The sequence below is a fragment of the Dermacentor variabilis genome, unplaced genomic scaffold, assembly GCF_050947875.1.
Source record: "Dermacentor variabilis isolate Ectoservices unplaced genomic scaffold, ASM5094787v1 scaffold_12, whole genome shotgun sequence".
NCBI classification, from domain to species: domain Eukaryota; kingdom Metazoa; phylum Arthropoda; class Arachnida; order Ixodida; family Ixodidae; genus Dermacentor; species Dermacentor variabilis.
The window spans coordinates 22,904,243-22,925,857 of NW_027460280.1; the positions used below are offsets into that span (position 1 = coordinate 22,904,243).

The 21,615-nt window shown below is 44.3% G+C and overlaps 1 protein-coding gene across 2 annotated transcripts in view; it reads left to right on the forward strand.

Moving 5' to 3' along the window:
- Positions 1-21,615, forward strand: part of sp3 (phosphatidylinositide phosphatase spermathreecae) — a 241,834-nt gene that overhangs the window by 78,159 nt on the left and 142,060 nt on the right. For both annotated transcript variants that reach the window (XM_075676714.1, XM_075676715.1), the window contains exons 8-10: positions 9,863-10,055; positions 10,115-10,192; positions 20,687-20,807. In XM_075676714.1, coding sequence (XP_075532829.1) covers positions 9,863-10,055; positions 10,115-10,192; positions 20,687-20,807 — 392 coding nt within the window. The remainder of the gene's footprint in view (positions 1-9,862; positions 10,056-10,114; positions 10,193-20,686; positions 20,808-21,615) is intronic.

Here is a 21,615-nt window from a genome sequence, read left to right on the forward strand (position 1 = left end):
CAATATAACGTTGTAAGGGCATTGTTCCTAAATGGCAAACAAAACAGTCGTTAGGCACCCCGCGATGCCAATGCAAGCGGTGCACATACGACGTATGGTAGGTGTTCCCCTGTCAGCAATGTGGAGGGTGCGTGATGCAGCGGGTGTGGTAACTTTGTTCAGGCGTCGGTGCAATTGGGCACTCATCACGGAAGCATTCACACCAGTGTAAATAAGTGCTGGGACACTGGCGCCATCGGCTAAAATGTCCATGAAGTTCTGTTTGGTCGGCAAAGTGATAAGAGGGTTTTGTGGTTGAGTCATCAATGCAGCGTCACCCTCCCAGAGCTGCATTGCTTAGTTTTTCAGAGGCAGGTGTCAGGGCTGCAGTGGGGAACAGTGGGCGATGAGCTGGTAGCGGACGGGACTGGTGATATCGGAATGACAGTGAGGGACTGTTCCAAGGAGCACGAGCATCATTGTTCGGCTGTTGTGGTGCAAATGGAGGCTGGTAACGACGCTTGCTCTGTTTGGAATGATAACAACTGGTGAAGGGTGGTCGCAGAAAGGAGGAGATAGTACGGTTGTTACAACGACGAGCAATGAGATCAATACGCCGGCAGGCAAAGCAGATTGGGGATCGACTGTGGTTCGCCACTGGGCTGGATTTTGGTAGCATACAGGATACCATAGACCAATCGATGGACCTGGAGTGTTAGACAGCTGTGAAGCAGCAACGGCATGTACAGAATTAACTCCAGGATTGGCGAGTTCTTCGTCAACTATTGCCTGTACAAATAGTGCTGTAGGCAAGTTGTTCAGTCCACTGGGGCGGGAAAAAAGAGCTGTAGGAGCCATGGCTTCAACTTCTTGCCGCACTATCTATGTCATTTCATCTGATTATGGTGGTCGCTGCACTCCTAGCCTGTTGTCACGAGAGGATGTTACAGCTGTGTTTGGCAGACATGCGAACTGCGTTGTAATGCGGTGGATCCTGGCCTGCTCAGAGCTTTGACACTCTTTTATGATGTCCTGTACTGTTTCACAATTTTTGCACATGAGCAGGTTGAAAGCGTATAATAGCTGTGTCTTACCAGTACTCACGTACGGGGCAGAAACCTGGAGGCTTACGAAAAGGGTTCTACTTAAATTGAGGATGACGCAACAAGCTATGGAAAGAAGAATGATGGGTGTAACGTTAAGGGATAAGAAAAGAGCAGATTGGGTGAGGGAACAAACGTGAGATAATGACATTTTAGTTGAAGTCAAGAGAAAGAAATGGGCATGGGCAGGACATGTAATGAGGAGGGAAGATAACCGATCGTCATTAAGGGTAACAGACTGGATTCCAAGGGAAGGGAAGCGTAGCAGGGGGCGGCAGAAAGTTAGGTGGGCGGATGAGATTAAGAAGTTTGCAGGGACGACATGGCCACAATTAGTACATGACCGGGGTTGTTGGAGAAGTATGGGAGAGGCCTTTGCCCTGCAGTGGGCGTAACCAGGCTGCTGCTGCTGCTGCTGCTGCTGCTGATGATGATGATGAGGTTGATGAGGTTGAAAGCATCGTCAGCGATCCTCTTCAGTCTTGTCTGCCTTAGCCAACCTTGTCTGACTCAGCCGTATTGCTGTCGGCCTTATGGCACAGAGCTGGCACGTCCTGGATGTAAGAGACGTATGATTCTGTAGACGTCTGGGCGCGAGTCGCTAGTTCTTTTTTAGTGGTGCTCTTCCGCCCAGTGAGACGGCCGAATAAGTCCCTCGGCTTTTGTTTGCACATGTCCCAGTCATTAAGCTTTTCCTCGTGGTTGTCATACCACACCGCTGTGCCTTGTAGATAGAAGACCAAGTTAGCCAACATAATCGTCGAATCCCATTTGTTGTGGGCACTTATATGCTTATACGTGGTGATCCAGTTTTCCACGTCAAGGTGACTGGTGCCGCAGAACGTTCCTGGATCTCGCAGCTGAGCCAGCGCAACTGTCAGGGTTGTAGGCGTTGATGTGGGCCTTGCCATGTCAGGTCCTGCTTCGTCCATCATATTGTCCAGTCCAAGGTGAAGACCACTGCGGAGCTCTGTTGTTGTTTCTCGTGTGTACCCCACACCTCTCACCAATTTGTTATGTTGCAGAAGTAATATATAAAGATGTATTTACAACGTTTACTAGACAGACAACAATGTATAAACAAGATGGCTGTTGAGACCAATTCCACCTCTACTCGTCATATCGTCTTCTTCTGACTGGCGCCACTCTTGGCTACTCGATAACAAGTGCCGTGAGCCCTTGATTTCATGAGGCATGCGTCACCGCCAACATAATGCTGTCTCCACTTGCCCCCGTCTAGCCTCTGCAAGTGAAATTTCTTCCCTGCGTTCTCTCATACCGGAGCTGGAGCATCATGGGACGCATACGTCACAGGCTCCGCCTTCTTTTTTTTTATTTTGGTCTTTTTCCTTCGCGGCTCACTTCCGCTGAGTCTCTCACGTGAGCTGTTGTGTTTGTGTCATTTCACACAGCGCATAAATTTGTGCACTGTGCACGGGAATACCTGACTAGTCAGTACTACACAAACACTGAGGCTACGCACGTGTATCACAAAGCATGATTGCGCGCTGGAACACGGTATAAAATTACACAGTTTCGCTCTCTGTGCGTGCGACAGCATGACATGGGAATAAGCAGACTAAACGGAAGTACATCTCTCTTGCTACAGTACGAAGTAAAGCAATGACACGCAGTCATTCGGTTTGTAGATATTATTTCTCTATACTTTAATTGGTCTTTTGACGCAACAGATCAAACAAAGAACTGCTGTTGCCTTGAATAATTCTCAGTCATGTGCCACTATGAGCGATGTCACACCACTGCCATGTACGTAGGCGCACTTGCGCAATAAATGTTGACTCTCCAGCTGGGAGTGCGGTGCCCAAGAGGAGAAGGGCAAACGGCGTTTGGTTTAAAATTTAAGCTCTTTCCACACCACGCAGGGATGTAATACTTAGCAGGCATGATCGTTAGTGTGCGTTGTATGCACTGTGCTTGTCACCTCAAAATGGCCACCTGGTGAGGGGCCCTTTAAGACCCATGAATGAATCATGATCTTACTTAAAGGGAAGCTGAAACGGTTTTCAATTTCTATGAATTGCTGGGATTGGGAAGAACAGACCTAATAATTTACGGTTCCGAAAAATTTTTTTTTTCGTTTTGTTAATATAACGGGCGGAAATCGCTTTCTAAATCACCCGCGTGGACACGCCCCCATCGCTTCCCGGAGCGCCGGGTGAGGACGTTGGCAGAGGAGAGAACCGGCGAGAGTGACGTCATGGGCGGAGACCGAGCCAACCGAGCTGCGGACCGGCGTGCTGACATGTGCTGGCATGCCTCTTTCCGTCCTGCGCTTTATTGAACGACGCTATGAGAGATCTGCCGCCGCCGCCGCCGCTCACGTTTGTTTTGCGATTTTCGTAAACTGTTCTTTCCTTCTATGCTGCGTGAGTGCCTACAGCCAAGGGCGCCCAACATGCCCTCGTTCTGTGCAGCATTCGGCTGCGCGAACACAGGCGGGCGAGACGATGTGGTGTTTCACAAATTCCCGAAGGAAAAGAAGCTTTCAGCGCAGTGGGTACGTGCGGTGAGGAGAGATAAGTTCGTGCTGACGAAATCAACTGTGCTGTGCTCGGACCATTTCCGCGACAGTGACTATCATCGGAGCTTGGCAACGATGCGGGCAATCGGTATTCCAATTAAATCGGCGCGACTGAAGCCCGGCGTTGTTCCGCATTGTTCCGCATCACTCTTTTTCCATTGGCTATATCATTTTCACACCTGTGTGTAAACTTCTTGCCTTGTCCAGCCGGTTCGACTCCGTTCTGGGCAAGTGCCACTTCCAGTACTGCCCTGCTGAGGCGCACAGTCCTGAATTGTCTTGAACTTGTTACGCACTGCGTGCGCTTCTGTTTTTTCCTAATCTCTTGCACCTCCTGGCAGCACAAGCAGTTCTATTCATCTTCCATCAATACGCAGCACATGCAGGTGCACCTAGTTTAATGAAAGCGTAATGATTAGGCCCACATTGATGCACTGGAGAAATACGAACATTTGCAGCCATTAACGTCTGGTAACACAGTTTTAGCGTAGCCGGATAGCCTTACGACAAATGCGAAAACGCGTTGTTGCTAGCGTTGCTATACTCCGTTTCATACATCAAGTGCAACGCTGTGGAGGCTTGAGATACTTCTTGCAGTGGCTGCGTTCGCACTTAGAAAAAGTTCGGCGTTTCTTGACCCGATTTTTCAGAAAGCTTTCCATATATAAGCTCAGTTCAGAATGAAAATAAAAAAAGAATTTACCCATAGAAACCGTCCGTGTACTTATACGGCTCCTAACACGTTCTTTTAAAAAAAATTTCTTTTTGGTATTTTTTAACTGCAGCCCGTCGCGGCAGCTTCACGTGCATGCTCGTGCGAGCAAACGCCGCTGGCACGCTGCGAAGCATAGACGGAAACGCGCGCAGTAATAAATTTTGGTGACCGGACTTCGAGCGTAGCTTCCACAGCGATGCACCTGAGGTATCAAATGGAGTGTAGGCTTGCCTAGTGACATTCGACGTACGGTTCAGTTATCGTGTTTACCACACGGCGGTGCTAAAACTGCCTAATATCTTTATGTCAACACTAGCATGGAGCACGCATACCGATTCTTGATCGAGCCACACTCGCAAAGTCGTCGAACCATAGTATGAATATTGCACATATAATACCTCTGGTCATCTCTGGATGTGTATGATAAGCAACTTCCATGACTGTACCTCACAGCACTGCATGTGCGCGCTTTGAAACGCGGCACTTATGTTCGCGATCGTGTATCAACGCTGAAAAAACCACGGGACTTTAGACAAGCAGCGGCAAGGTGCTTGACATCGCGGAATTGCACCCGTGTAAATCTAATGAGAAGTTAGTGCTTCGGCATTCTTCCAGCACCATATTCCCAGTGACACTTTAGCGCATTTTTTTCCCGTCATTGCAACGTGCAGCTGCATGAAAAAAAAAAAACATACGTACGAGCTAAGATTTCCAGCGCGCGAGAAGGTGCACACATCGCTCTCGCTGTTGGCACACTCAATATCGTCGTTGACTCTGTTGCCGCCATCGTTTTCCGTATCGGCTGTGGGTTCAAACATGTACGGGGACAATACAAGCTGTCGGAGACAGCGAGAACGTTCCATCTTGCAACTCAGCTATGAAGCCAGAACAGCAGAACCGCGTGCTACCAGAGAGAAAGGAATGGTGCTACGCATTGAAACGGAGACATGCGGCGGTGCCGACCGGCGACTACCACCAACGACGTCACAGCGGCCCCGACCAATCACAGGCAACAGCGGCGTTCGCGCGATGCCCTGAGGCGCTGGTGCGCGTTTTCTTGGAAAAACAGCCGCTTGCGTTTGTTTCCGCCCTTTTTGAACCAGATATTCGTGTTCAGGGGACTCAAAACTGTAGAATGCCGCAGAGAACTCATTTTTTTCGAAAAGTGTTTCAGCTTCCCTTTAACAGAACTGTATTTGCTAACCAGTGAAGACAATCAGAGGTCAGAGATATCGGAGATCAGTGCACTTGAACACCTACATCAGCACACCGCTATTTTCCGCGTTCTCTTTTCTGTTTGCGGTTTTCTGTTTCAGCCACATAGGCTGCTTCATATGACGACTTATCTGTATATATCATAAGAAGCCAACAAACACTGACACCAAAGACAACATAGGGGAAATTACTTGTGCTTAATAAATGAAATAAAGTAATGATAAATTAATGGAAATTAAAGTGGATGAAAAAACTTGCCGCAGGTGGGAACCGAACCCACAACCTTCGCATTTCGCGTGCGATGCTCTACCAATTGAGCTATCGCGGTGCTGTTTTCCCATCCACTTTCTTGGGTATTTATGTGTCCTAGTAGAACCCTGGGAGTGTTAGCCAGCACCACCACTCACAGACCTTGGCAGCGGACGTGGAACGTCCTTGTTGCCGCAGGCGTCACGAGAACGTGATCTTTTTTGGGTGAAGGCAGCTGGTCAATAAAACCACATGTGATACCTAAAGACATCAATGTTGCCGGATTCGAGACCCTCGTTATGTAATAAACGAGAAGAAAGGGGGTTAACCGAGGGGCCCGATTTTTATTAGTCATATCATAAGAAGCCAGCAAACACTGACACCAAGGACAACATGGGGGAAATTACTTGTGCTTAATAAATGAAATAAAGTAACTATAAATTAATGGAAATTAAAGTGGATGAAAAAACAACTTGCCGCAGCTTTCTTGCCCACAACCTTCGCATTTCGCGAAGGTTGTGGGCAAGAAGGCTGCGGCAAGTTGTTTTAAGGTAATTTAAGGTAATTAAGGTAATCAAGCAATTTAAGGTAATTAAAAAAATGTAAGCAGGGCAATGGTGATGTTGAGGGGCAAAGGGGCAAATAGAAAGTGATGTAAGATGCTTACTGAGAATACAAGCCTTGTCATTTCATACCTGCCAGCTTTTATGATTTTATCATAAAATGCCTGATTTTTAGAGGTTGTTTATGATTGCCATATTTATACCATATATATTGCAATTTTTCATTTGCATCTAGTTTAGGGAAAAATCAAGTTCTGAAGACTACAAATACTGTCGCTAACACATTTTTTATAGCCTATTTTTTTTTGACCTGTTGATTATATGGACCTACCCACACAGCAGCTACACTAACTTATAGAAATGATGTATAATGGCAGCCAAATTTTTGGCTGGAGTTACAACAGCCGAGATGGCTGGTGGCTTCGTGTGCACTGTCTTTACATGCACCTTGTGTTTGAGGTCGTATTATCTCAAGTTTCGGAGACAAGTTGAAGCAAGGGGCAACATGAAGCTAGCAAGTAGTAGCACAAAATGTTCGCTTTCTGCTGCCGGCACTCTTCATCATGCCAACATTGGGACAGCAAGCATTTACGGTCATTGAATGCTATCTGTTAATGTTTGCTTGTGCACATATGACACCATGCTTGTTAATTTAATTAGTAAACAAGTGTTTACTGCAATTTACACGGCCAATAAAAACTGTGGATGTTACTTTGTATAGTTGTCTATTAAGTGCAGACCACTTAGAACGTAAGTCGCCGGAATCATAAATATCTGCACTGTAAGCAGTACCACCCTGTAACCAAAGCTGCACACATACAGAACACGTCGACAAAGCAGGCACGCGTGTCCGAGAATCGGAGCATAGGACCAAAATGCCTGCATCCATTTAAATGAAGAAACATTGAAAGGTCAACGTCCGAGGACCCGTGGCCTTCGCTCGAACTAGGCTAAGTGTAACACACAAAATGAAGAAAGAGTAAGGTAAGTCGTCGAGTAATTTTTCAGATCTACTCACTTATCCACGGACTTCCCCATGGCACCGCCACCAATTCCACAGAAACAATGTAGACTGGCGACCAAAATTTCGGGCATCATACGATGTCTTGGTTGATTTCTCAAAATGATTTACGTGTGCGCGATGGCGACTGCAAACCAAGTTGCCCCCATTCAAATGCTGCCTGTGCCACTTGTGCCCTCATATTCGTTGTGAAGGTGGTTCCTCCGCTTTCCAAATTGTGTACAGCCACTGTGATGCATTTTGTTGACTGCACTAAACTGTAACTTTGGTCATTGACTCCCGATGAGGTGTGTTGGTTAGGCCTAGTTGGCGGGGGTGTTGGGCGGCATGCCATTGTGGGAAGCTTGCCCTTGATATATTCGTACCCTTAGACAATTACATAATAGAGATCGGGCATGCAATATCTACACTTCGTGACGACACACATCGCAATGGGCGATTCAAAATGCACCTGTGATGGCGACTGTCTCAAAATTTTCTGCGACCCAGTCTGTGTCTGAAAAAATTAGTTAGTGACTGTATTTACTGTAAGATTGACAGTTGCTGTAAGAACCAGTTAGTGACTGTAAGAGTGACAGTGTACATACGTTTGGTGTGGAGCATGTACTGCTGACGAGCAGCTGGAGCAACTGTTTCTTTGTCACCTAGGCAACCCCCATGTTCCTGCAGAGCACACAAATATGATACACTGCTGCCGCATTTTCTTGTTTTTTGTTTTTCTCTATTCCTTGTCCGCGTCTCTCCTCCTCCTCCACATTGCCCTCGTTGTGCTCCTCTTGGCCAGTGCACCTCATTCAGAAGCTTGCTCACTGCCTTGCTTGTATGCGAGAGTTTTTGCAGCCACATTACAAGTGGGTGCTGATAAGGTCCTGGCTTTGACCAGAAAGAATAAAGCCAGAGCTATGAAATAACACATTTGTTCAACATTTGCCCTGAGACTGATGCACTTAGTACTGCACAGTTGCAGCTTTTGTAAACTCTTCAAATAAAATTCCTTTGGTTGGGCCTCAAACCAGCTGTCAGCAGCATGTTTGATGTCAGAAATGTCCTCAAAACCTTGCCCCTTCAGGTGTTTCTTCAAGTTCAAGAATAGGTAATAGTCAGAAATGGCCAGATAAGATGAGTAGGGGGAATGGTGGACCAATTGAAAACCCAGGGTGTTTAATTTCTAAGCCATAATGTTGGACACATGCACAGGTATGCAAAGAAATGATCCTTTTGGTGAACTTTCCATGGCGTTTTGTCTTAATTGACTCCTTCAGCTGGTCTAGCAGGTTAGCATAATACTGTCCACTAATACTAGAGCCCTGAGTTAGTTCTTCCATGAACAGAATACAGTCTTTATACCAGAAAATGGGCGCCATTACTTTATTGACCAATTTCTGGGTGTGGAGTTTTTTCGCTCGTGGGGTCCCATTGTGACGCCATTCTTTCATAGTTGTGGAGTCATGTTTCATCCTCAGTCACTAACCTAGCCAATAAAAGTCCTGTGCAGCATCAAAATAAGCCAAAATAGTTTTGGATGCTTCAAGTATTGTTCCTTCTTCTGATTTGCTGCTCAAACATTTTGGCATCCACCCGTTGAACGCTTGCGCAAGTTTAGGATAGTCGAGATAACAAACTCAACATGCTTCCGTGAGATGACCTGTATCTGGACTATCTTTTTTTTTTTTTGCAGGTATTCTTCGATCCTTAATAATCAGCTCATGGCACAGCATCGCAGGTTGCCAGTTCAGTTGAGGTTAGGGGGCCTCCACTGCTGTGCTCATCTTCAATGGGGAAATGCCCAGTCTTGAAACGAGATATTGAAGTTCTGAGAGTACTGTACGAAGAGCAGTGTTTGTGACATTTCAGTATGAATGCCCTTTGCTGATTTTCCCTGGAGAAACAAAAACTTCATATGGGCCCTTACGCCCAACGATGTGAAACTTACTTGTGTCTCTGCCATTACACCTACCCACTGATAGAAAAAACAGTTTTAAAAATTGCAATCATCTGATATTTGCAAAATTGCATACTAAGATATTAGTTTAAAAGAACAGACTGATTGGCTTGCTGGTAAAGCATAACTGCACTTTACCCCAAGATATTAGGCTGTCATTTGGCGCACATTCTTTTTTCTATTTTATCGGGAAGGGTGCAAAGCCTGGAACTTATCAGCACTCTCTCGTATAACTGGTATTTGACTATGCGGCTGCGCTATAAACGGTATGCATATACATTGACTTCTACGGGAGGGTAAACAGGAGTCCAAAAAGACCACATTATATCTGGTCCAGCACTATAAGTGGTTACGTTATAAGTGGTCTGTACTTACTTCGCTATCGCTATCATTGCTTAGTCTTTGGAGTGAAACTGCGACTTTTTATTTTACTTTCTAATTAGCCACCTTACACCTACGCAAAGCTACTATGCTTACAAGCTGAAATTGAACTTTGACATGGTTTTTATTATTTTTTCTGTTTCCATTTACAGATGAAGAAGAAACAAAACAAGCCTTTGAGAAACACTTTGTTGAGCAGATAGCACTCTATGGGAGCCAGGTTATAATCAGCCTTGTGGAACAAACTGGAAAAGAAAAACTTCTTGCAGATGCATACCTGAATCATGTTCTTCACCTGGATTGCCCTGAACTGACATATGTCAGCTTTGACTTTCATGAATATTGGTATGTAAAGGACGGTTACTTGGTGAAAAGTTATTCTGAAAATATATTATTTGTTGCAGTAGAGGTATGCGTTTTGAGAATGTTTCAGTCCTCATCGACGGTATCAAGGACTTGATTCGTGACATGCGATACTGCTGGTAAGCTTGCCTGCTCTTTATCCATTTTCACTTCTGAAACAGAACTTTTTTTTTGTGTGTGTGTGTACATCCATGTATGTGTGTGTGTGCTTGCAGCTATGATCATTATGCCACATCTGTGTTGTGTCTTACTGTTCATAACTGAAAAGGCATATACGGGCAATTTTAATATGGATGTTGCTTTTAATGAATGACACAAGTCATAAAGTAAAAAAATATTGTTTCATGGACTTATCTAGTTTTGCTTGCACTAGCATGTTAAGACATCCTGATTTTACATGTCAAAGTGAAAATTTAGACAATAGAAAAAATGCATCTAATGCAGTTGTGGTGCTTAGAGAAACTTCAGATTTTGTGCCTCAGCTTTGACCATTTCGCAGAGAGGTTATAGCTGAGCTTGCACTTCACTCAGCTAAAAAAGTGAAGTCAAGCTGGCAGAATAAAATGGAATGCAGGATAGTAAAGGGAAAGAAGTAAAAGCCATGGTTATTTAGGAGTGCAGGAACAGGATTGTTGCATCAGCATGCACTTGTAGATTAGAGACTGTAGTGAGGAGAATTGCTAAAGGGCGACATGATATCTTGTTGCTTTTGATATGGTTTTCTGCATTGCATATCTTTTCATGGGTTTGGGCTACCAGCTCTCCTCATTTTCAGGCTCTGTGTGATCCCTAACCAATTTATCAGCTAATCTGATGGGTGGGCTATGCGTAGTTCTGTTCTAGGTGGATAGAAATACACAGGTTGTTTACTGTTGCTTATACTGTATAAAACACAATAGTTGTTGCAATTACTGTTTTTCACTTTGGGCAAAACTTTCCATGTTATCATAATGTGCAGGCTGACCCAGCTAACTTTAGCCAATGTTCAAATATATGCTAGACCACTCTGGAGGTCAAATGCATGTTGTTGGCTATTGTATGGAGCAACTTATCTATTTTTTTGGATTCTGCCTAATTGCATAATTAGGCAAGAATAATTAATCATCTTCAAAAGTATTAACTTTAAGGCAAAACTTTCAGTACCCGCCGTGGTTGCTCAGTGGCTATGGTGTTGGGCTGCTGAGCACAAGGTCGCGGGATCGAATCCCGGCCATGGCGGCCGCATTTCGATGGGGGCGAAATGCGAAAACACCCGTGTACTTAGATTTAAGTGCACGTTAAAGAACCCCAGGTGGTCAAAATTTCCGGAGTCCTCCACTACGGCGTGCCTCATAATCAGAAAGTGGTTTTGGCACGTAAAACCCCATAATTTAACTTTTTTAAAACTTTCAGTGAGGTAGCTGTAGAGTGTTCTAGGAAACATCTAATTCAGCAGCTTCTAACTTTCTATTTGTTGCATAATATTTTTTTTTCTGCACCCTACAGAAAGCCTGTGAAATATGAAAAAAAAAAGCACATGACATGCTTGCTTACGCATCATGATTGGAGTGCTCTCATACGTGCTACATATGTACGAATAGTGCAATGAGCCTGGTGTGGTGCCTGGTCTGCTTATCGCTATCATGGAACTACCACAAGGCAAGCACACCACTAGTGCAGATTGCACAGCCGTTGCCTGCATCATCACTGTCATTTTTCAAGTGGCATTACACCAGGAAAAATGTACAGCTCATTCATGCATGGCATCTTTGAAAGCACAACAATCGCAATGCACAAACAGGCATGTCATGTGCTTTTTTAAAAATATTTTGTGGGCTTTCTTTAGGACACAAAAATTGATTACGTAGTAATCAGGAACTTGAAGCTGGTTACGCTCTACAACTTCCTCATTGGAACTTTTGCCCTAAAGTTCATATTCATACTTGAAAAGTTGATCAATTAATCTTGACCAATTATGCAACTAAGTCGAATACAAAAAAATTGTGAGTTGCTTCATACAGTAGCCAAATACATGCACTTGCATCACATCCTCCTGGAGTGCTTTGGCATAGTTTTAAACCTTGGGTAAAGTTAGCTGGGACATCCCGTATAGCCACACAACATTTAAGTATTGTTTTCTTGTGTCCAAAGAGGGGTACAAGAAATCTCATGTCGCATTTGTACAGGGTTCATATGTTTAAAATTGTCTTATGGTCATGTACTTGAATATCTGTGAAATGCAGTTATCTATTTATGATTGCAGAAAAACAAAAAATTTCCTGCAGATGCATTAATATAAAAACATTCAGAGTATTTCAACTTTTTCAAACTACATCATTTATATACGCAGGTCTACCTACTTAATTGCGCTCTACAGTTATTAACGAGTAAGGTACTCACTACATGATAACCTTTGCATAAAGATTAATATATGGAAAACTGGAGACAAAAACAGATTTCTTTGCTACTCCATGCTACAGACATATTTCAGTGATGGTGAAACTTGGAGAGTAATAACAGTTAGTTGGCTGTCACAACAATGACCAGGCAGTGTGTCCACATAATGAATCACTTCAAAAATTATGGAAAGAACTTCTGACACTATTGCATGGGCAATGCAAATGTTACTTAAAAACCCAGCACTTGTGAAATCATTTAACAAAGGGCAAGAATAGGAAACAAAGCTAATATATAGAGCCCATTAACACTTTAAACATGTCATAAAAAAAGGAAAAGGTAATATATATATATATATATATATATATATATATATATATATATATATATATATATATATATATATATATATATATATATATATATATGTATATTCAGAACATTGACACGAAGGACAGCATAGGGGAAATGATCTGTAGTTTTTAATTGGAAAAAAAAAAGATAAATAACTGGAAATGAAAGTGAATGAAGGAACAACTGGCCGCAGGTGGGATACGAACCCACATCTTCGCATTACGCGTTCAATGTTCTTCTTTTGTGCTGACTAATAAAAATGAGGCTCCTCGGTTACCTTTCTTCTTGTTCAATATACAAACCTATAGACATACATCTAAAGAAAACAGTTTATTAGTCATAAATAGTATAACGGACAAATTTAGGGCCAGATGATGTAGTGGCTTAGTTTATTATGCAATGTGCAGTCTAACATGTGGCTATGTTGAAGGGGTACTGACACAAAAATTTTAACTCAAAATAACTGGTAGATTATTTTGCTGCAAGCTCACAGGCATCATCTGTAAAATATTAATAGCAAACACAGCTTAGAACACACTTCAATTTAATCTTGAAGGTCATGTGAGCAACGAATCAGAAAGCGCAGCATCTATTGATGTAGTCACGAGCGTAGGTCCTATTTTTAAACAATTTTATGTCACGAGTTTTGGTGATTGATTTCTGTTACATGCAACGTCATTGGCTTGTCTGGCCGACGCCTCCTCTATTTTTTTCAATGCCAGTGTGATCGCTCGCTCCCCAGTGGGAGCCGTTGGTGCACCTTAGTTCAGTGACTTGCCGCAATGTGATGCTGCCCACATGGTACGACTAATTTAGGTACGCCTGCTTGCATTACATCGGAATCTGAGCACCAGCCACTGCTGTTCCCAATGAGAAGTGGTAGACGCTCTGTCCCTGCATCTGTCAGCTGTCAGGTTATCACGCATCTGTCAATCTTCCTCCAACTTCCGTTGTGAGGCGCCACCCAGATTGTACTCTCCCCCATGACCGTAAAGCAGGCGCAAACACTAACTGACGGGGGAGAGTAGGAAAGGACGATAGGAAAGGGTGGTGAACGGTTGGATCGGCCGCATCTGGCTGGCATTGAAAAAAAATAGAGGAGGGGCTAATCTGGCTGTATGGAAGACGTTTCAGCACCGTTTGCATTGGGTGTCTTGTGCTGACCGCACACGAAGCGTATGTGCAAACTTCTTACCCTTTACGGATTATGAGGTTGCTGATGCCGTGGCTTGCAGTAGTAAAGCTGGTGCCGACATTTTGTGACAATTTGTTCACCTATACTCTGTTTCTGTAGTTCTGTGCATCAGAGAGACACTACGCAACCTGTGAGTGTAGGTTCTTTCACAGTGAGATGTAATGCCACAGTTCGGAACCCGTTGGGCTAAATGGCCTTAACAAGTGGTCCTGTTGGCAGGTGCTTACTTGGAGGCATCTCTGTAGGTCGCACGGTGGTTTATTATCTGATTTTGCTTTGTTCTTAAATAAAATATTTATTGAGGCTTATGATACTGAAAATAGAGTGCTACACTTATTCAAATGAAAAGGTGTAGAGAACGAAAAATTGAATGCTAGCCTGCCATACACACAGTAATTTGCATTTAAAAAGTACTGTGGCTAAATTCATATGTGCAGTTGGTACAGCCACAACACTGCGGAGGACTCCCTCCTAGGTAGTGCTTCGTCCTTCGTAAAAATGGCATTTGGAGACCTGTTTGTGTGGTATCGTTCCAAGCTCCTCTTTTACTCAAAAGGAATGAATAGATTGGCATTGAACATGCTTGGAACAGTGCAGAAGTAGTGCAGTAAATGTGCGTGAATTCTATTTAAAAGACGGCTGCACTTGCGTATGTCAGCGAGCACACTGTGTACGAGTGGATGTTACAAGAGGCATCAAGAGATGGCAGCAACATCCTGTGCAACACGCTGGCCGAGTGCTCCTTCTGAACTCACCACATCCGCCATCTCTGCAACCCTCCTCCTCGATATCTCAAGATATCTTGGAAGATGCATGGGATTTTGGTGTCGGAGCGAATATAGGGCAAATTTTCTACTGCTGCGATCACAACAGCTGATCTTGCTATGCAGTTGCAGTCTTAGTAGATGCTGTGGCCGCCTACGCTGCAGCGCTTGCCGTTAGCAGACAACAGGGCATGGAAGAGCACATTTAAGATGTGTTCGCCCCCTGATTGGTCGAAGAAGCCTGTAGCTTCCACAGTGCTGCATGGAACTACTGAAACAGAATACGCAATGCATTAAATTGTTTTTTCTTTTTTGTTGCATCGGAGGTATTGTCGAAGATAATTGTATTATACAAGTATGGTGCGCTAACGATTGTGTTGCTGCCAAAGCTTTACATTAGAAGTTAGGTAGAATATTTAAGTTGCAATATTAATTTTGTGTGCTCTCTGGTTAGACACTGGGTCACTACATATCTCTTTGAGCGTTGCTCCAGCCATACACCTCTCTGGTTACCCAGAAAAATACAAAAGCAAGAAGTTGGTGGACATGCTAAAACATGGCAAAAACTATCTAATGCCAGCATCATGCTGAGTAGTGGACTTCTAAGTATTACAAGGGTGCAGCAATGCACAGGTTTCCCGCCAAACTAGCACCAAACGAAACAAGAGCACAGATGACATGGTAGAATGTGTGGAGACCTTCTTTCTCATATTTGTCTGAGCGTCGTGCACATGCTTGAGTTGCAATGGAGATATCTGAGGATTTTCGCTTCTTCGAATTTGCCTTTCCCTAGATACTACAGTAGCCTGGAAGGGAGCGCGCTTTGCTTCATTTGTCCCTAGCCGAGTTGCACTATTTGGCAGCAGAAAAATACTCAGGTTTTGTGGCACTGTGTCAAAGTGTTGAGCTCGTGACTGGGAAACTCTCAATTTGAATTGCATGTCTGGTAGACTTTTCTTGGGGGATGACTGGCATAGGTAGTTTTTAGCGGTCACAGACCAATGAATAATGACACATTGTTATGCAAATTTGTTTTGTGGTAAAATATTCATTTGCAGATTATATTTAAGTTCTTGTTCGTGGCTGGGCAGCACATAAGCAGAGCATGCCCGTGTGTGTGGCACGTACTCCTCCCGTGGCCCATGACTGTGGCACTAACAGAGCTCCAAAGACGCACTGCGAAGTGGCAAACCTTATGCTTACACGAACCAACCACTGACGGTAAACAACTGCCACTTTGCCATTATGGACTCTGTATCAGCCGTTGTACAGTAATTCTGTTTCGACAGAAGTTTAAAGGGGCTCACCAACCCTTTTTATCGAAGTCAAAAAGTGCATGTGACGTTAAGGTACGCTAATTTAAAAATACTTTGCAGCAAAATGTACTTCAATGCGTTCAGCAGAAGCGGAGTTTCTGGCAATCAAAGATCCCCTCTGCAGTGCTTCCACTCCTTCTTCAATGGCTTGCACTGTGAAGGCTACCACTGTTGTGCCTGGCAGCCCTTCTGGACCAAGGATGCTTCACCGTCAAACCTGCAGCTATGGGACACTGTTGTGACGTCGCCCGTGCAGGCAATTGCGCTCTGACCACCAATGTCCATCACTGCCTCCCCCCTCCAAGTGACCGAAAATGACCTAGGGGAGGAAACAATAGCGCACCGCGCCCTGGCGCGCTCCCCTCTTCGGTGCCAGACGCCGATCAAGTTCGGAGAATGTGATTTCAATGAGCTGCCAAATTCCTAAAAGGGTTGCCAGCGGTGTCACCGGTTGTCAGCACCCAACCTCGGCGTTCCCGGGACATCAACTGGACACTGTGGGGATTGAGGTGCCTTCCCGTGGCTCGTCCCTTAGCTCGCGCATTGTGCGTAGCTTGATCACCAGGAACCGCCGTTGCAACGGCAACATGGCGTATGTGGCTAGTGCGCCGGAGCTAATTTCCCGCACAAACTGTGCTTTTCTCTCCCCGGCTAAAATCACCGCACGAGCATGTGTCACCAGGACACGCCCTGATTGGCCTCCCAAGTGGCGGTCCCCAGGCGCCCTCTCCACCTGAGCTCTCTTCTGATGAGCGCTTCATCGCCGCAGCAGATGCTCACAGGCCTGCAACAAGTTCGCTACATGGGACCTCTGCTCCCCGCAACTCCTCGTTCTCGCGCTTGGTGGGCCGCTTATCAGTTAGCCCTAGCGCAGCGGGTGCGCATTCTCGATCGGTCTTGCGGTGAACATTTGCCCTTAAGCACCGTGACTGTCGCACTGTGCTATATCTTGAGTGAATAAACCCGCGTTTGTTGGCAATCTGACTCTGGAGCCTTCTCTGCGCCATGTCAGAGAGCCTACGAGATCTGCTGTAGCGCCTTTGTGCGTTGCGGAGTGGAGGAGTGTCGTTCCCTCTCCTGACCGTCGCTTGTAGGGTGAGCCTTGTGCAAACTCACCTCCACAACACTGACCTTTGAGAGGGAGAAAGGTACCCTCTCAGTCCAAGTGCAAGTGCGTGTTCATGAATTATGATGACCCAGGGTTCCTGGATCGGTGCAATCCTGGCCCACAGCATGGAGAAAGGGAAAAAAACGATGAACCCCAGCTTGGCTAGTTAAGCGGGCGCACCAAGGAATGCCGCAGTCTATTGACTGAAGTCCTTGAATAATGTAAATACCTGCATAAAGCTTTTCTTCCTTCCCTCAACATTTCCTGATGACTGCCCTGGCACCGCACCAACTGGAGATTACATCGGCCACACAACCCCAGTCCCAACACCGCAGAGCAGGATGGCACCCACACAGCTCCGCCTACAAAATGTCACTGTGGCGATCAATTTAAATTTAAATTTGGATGTTCACATATATACTTCTTTGCTGCCTATGACATGCCAAACTCAGGCTTATGATTGAGTTCACGGTGTTACATAGATAGATCTGTGTGGTGGTAGTTTTTCGCACTTAGTGGCATGAGTAGCACTTACCTTTCGCACTTATCTCTACAGCTAGTCACAAAATTTTCGAGGCTTGAACAAAACATAATCTTTATGTTAGCTCATGCGAGTACGCCGGCAGCACACATCAGCTCAGCAACGGATGCGACACTCTGGACTCGTGTTGAAAGGATTCCTAACATAACTAGCTTGAACCATGAGGGTGACACACCTTGAAGGTGTGCAAATTGTGAAGCAGACAACCTGTTCCAGTCAATTGTTGGTTATCGGGCTGGCTTGGCACACGCCTGTAGCCCCGCTACTCACGGAGACTAATTAGAGCACACAGTTATCCTTAGCGTCTTGATGGAGCTTGCAGTGGTTGTAGTGTCTACGTTACACAGAAGACGCAGCTATATGCAACTGTAGTTAAATGTATTGCGTATAGCCAGTAAGCGCAACATTTGCTACGTGCACAACAGGGCTGGAGTGTGTGCTTGTGCTCATGTGCTCCAGTCTGGCCGTGCCATGTGGTGGGAACTGGCTTTTACCTACACCAACTTGACCGACAGATTAGCCAGATTCAAATTAGGCATTTTGAGGCGTTTTCAGTAGCTCAATGTGAAGCTATGTCTGCTAATCTGCTAAGTCGCCTAACCAGGGGTGACTAGGAACAAGCATATGCTGGCAAGCGTATGTGTGATCTGACCTTAAGTGTTCAAAACTAATAAACGTTAGCAAGAACCGACGGCTACAACATCAATAAGCACTGTGGCCTGTGTTTAATTCCTATGTGGTCAGCTGTGGCTGAGCATGAGCAGATGATATAGTCAGCTTTTTCCAGAAGTACTTATTTGTTATCTAAATACGAAATGCCGATTTTTGCTTACTTCAGCTTGTTTAGTAAACTGCATTAATAAATATACACAGTAGCACTAGGAAGAAGCGCACTAATCCAAACTTGGTTGCAGGGGTAGTGTTAAACTGACAGGGGACGAAAGAAAGATGCAAAACAATGGAATAAGTGCTCACTTTCAATTGACAAATTTTGTTAGAAATACGTTTGTCCAGCACTTTGTCCATCATTTTGTGTCTTTCTTTCATCCCTTGTCAGTTTAGCGCCCCCCTGAAACCATGCACAGCTACGAACTCGCCCAGTTTACTATTCTCCTTGATCCAAACACCCTTTTTGATTGATGTCAGCTATTGGCCAATAGCAGCCGTCTGTGGGAATATGCTAAATTACAAAATATGGCAGCTGCCGCCAGCTTCGAAATGGTTAAGAAGGCTTTATTTGAAAGGAGAGTATTTGAGAAAAAGGAGACTTAGCACTCCGTTTATGAGCTCCACACGCCGTGCATGACTGCAAAATTTGGCTGAGATGTTCACCACAGTGTATGCTATCGGCGGACTGTTGTTCTTTTTATCAAGCCTGAAGAATGGTTCAGGAACCCTTAAAGAGGCTCTTACAAGGAAGCAAAGTGCACCATACTCCATAGTATCAAAGTAATGTACATTAGAAGCAAGAGCCTCCAGCAAGAAACCCCCAGATATGGCAGAAGTCTCCAACAAAAGTTCCCGGATATCTCTCGCAACTCATGCGTGTGTGTGATCGCTTGGGAAATTACGAAAGAAGCTCTCATGTAGACGGTGCGCTACCATGCGTCACCGGTCTGTGCAGTCATGAAATCATTGCTGTGTACAAGCATGCTTCTTACGCGCATGCTTCATCGCGGGACGTGAAGTGCTCTTCAACATTGAAACTCAGCTGGTCATGAGATATGAGCACATAACAAAACTGTCGTAGTGTGTTGTAGTAAATGAGTTCCTTCAGCATGATTACTACTGACGAAGCACGAAAAAACAGAGCCCAACGAATTTTGTGTCAGTAGTCCTTTAACTTCTGTTCAGGCTTAGGTAGTGCTCTCCTTATAATTTTAATGATTCCAATAGTATCTTTGTTGCAATCAAAATTTAGCATTCCTCAGAGGAAAATTATTAGCATACCATACTTAAAGGAGCCTCCACCAGGTCTGAGCACTGTAGACACACAAGCACGGTGCATAATCACATGATGATTTTGCCTGCAAAGTACTGTACCAGTGTTCACCTGCAAAAGGAGCTGAATATTCATATGAAAGTCTACATGCCCTTCTTGGAGGAGCCATTCTTTCCTCCAGCAGAGATAACATGAAAAGTATACATCACACATATAGCCAGCAAGCAATGCAAACCATTCAGGGACTCTTGTAACGTGCAGAGTGGGCAAAATCGCATCTGGAAATTAGCCGTGCAATAGGAAAAGGAGAGAGAAAAAAAAAAAACAAGGAAGAGGGGTTGTGACATCACGTGGCTTGGGGAAGGCTGGACAAGTTTTCAAGACCTGGTCAGGCCAATGGGAGAGAGCTCTGGGAAGGGTAGCTCTCTTCCTCGCACAATATCCTTGCAATGTTTAATTTGCTTCGATCTCACATATTAATGAACTCCTTAAAGATTATTGTGATAGAACACTTTCTTCTAGTGTATAACGAAGATTTTTGAACCGGCCTGGTGAGGAGCCTTTTAAACCAAAATAAGAAAAAACACCTCGTGTAAACATGCTAAAAATAAAGCAAAATGTCCACATGCCAGAACTTGCAGATCAAATCACCATATAAGCAGGAAACTGTCAGCTGGTTTTCAGTGGTATTTTGTCCAGTCCTTGTGTTGTACATCATTTGAAAACATAGAAATAATGCTCATTTGCTTTACTAAAAAAATGATTGCCCTACAACATTTGTTATTGTGAATGTGAGATGCATATGTTTCTGGCAAAACTTCATTCAGGATTTAGACATTTCTGGGGCAGTGTTAGCAAACAGTGCTAATGCATTTTGTAATAGACTAGAGAAAGCAATCTCATCATTCGTTAACATTTTCTATGGTTTTGGTACTTGTTCTTTTTCACCTGTTAATGACATTTTTAAATGTCTGAAGAAATTGATGGCTACGTTTGTTCCAAATTTTTCCTTCTAAGGTTGGACCAGCAGGGACTTATATGTGGTCAAAGAGGTGTCTTTCGAGTGAACTGCATTGACTGCTTGGATAGAACAAATATTGTGCAAACAGCCATTGCCAAGACTGCCATGGACACTCAGGTTAGTACTATGAACTGCTGAGCATCCTAGCTGCTGTGGTAACTCTTCTGCTGAATAAGGTTCAATTCCTAGCTGCACTCTGAAGGAAACACAGAAATGCCCCTTTCAGTGCATACTTACTCTTTCATTACCACGTCTATACAAATCTGTCACCGATCTAGGATATTCATCTGCAATTTCATCACTTCGAGACTGTATCTCGGATACTTAGCGCTATCCAGTAGGTCGCTGAAAAAATAGATTTTTCGGAATCTGTTTGCCTTTTGTTACTGCAGTAGAACCATGATATTTTATGCAACTTTGATAAACTGAAGTCCATGCATTGTTGTGAAAATTTGCAGTTTATTTTGCACTTTCTGAAAGTGTATGGCTAGTGATTATCATGCATCAACATAAAATTGTTGGGATCAGAACACCAGTAGTAAGTTGGAGGACAACGTTACATCATCGGCGCTCTTTGGCCACACCTGGCCCTTGCGCCATTAAACCACAAACATCATCAACGTTACATCATCATATTCACAATCTCTTAGGGCTGAAGGCTGATTGGAAGAAAAAGTCTAACTGCCATTTGGTAAGATTAGGTTTCAACTCTTAGCAGTTTAATTCCTCTCAAGCTTACCTATAAATGTTTGGTGCACATCCCGCATGCAAAATTGAGTGTTTTTACGATGTTTAGAACAGTTTCAGAAAAGTGCTAACTTTCACTAGTTGTTCAAAATTGAGCTCGTCCAGCAGCTGCTGGGGTTCCACAGGGAAGGTCACGAAGATTTTCTGCTTGAAAACCAGTACCAGAACTTTAACACCG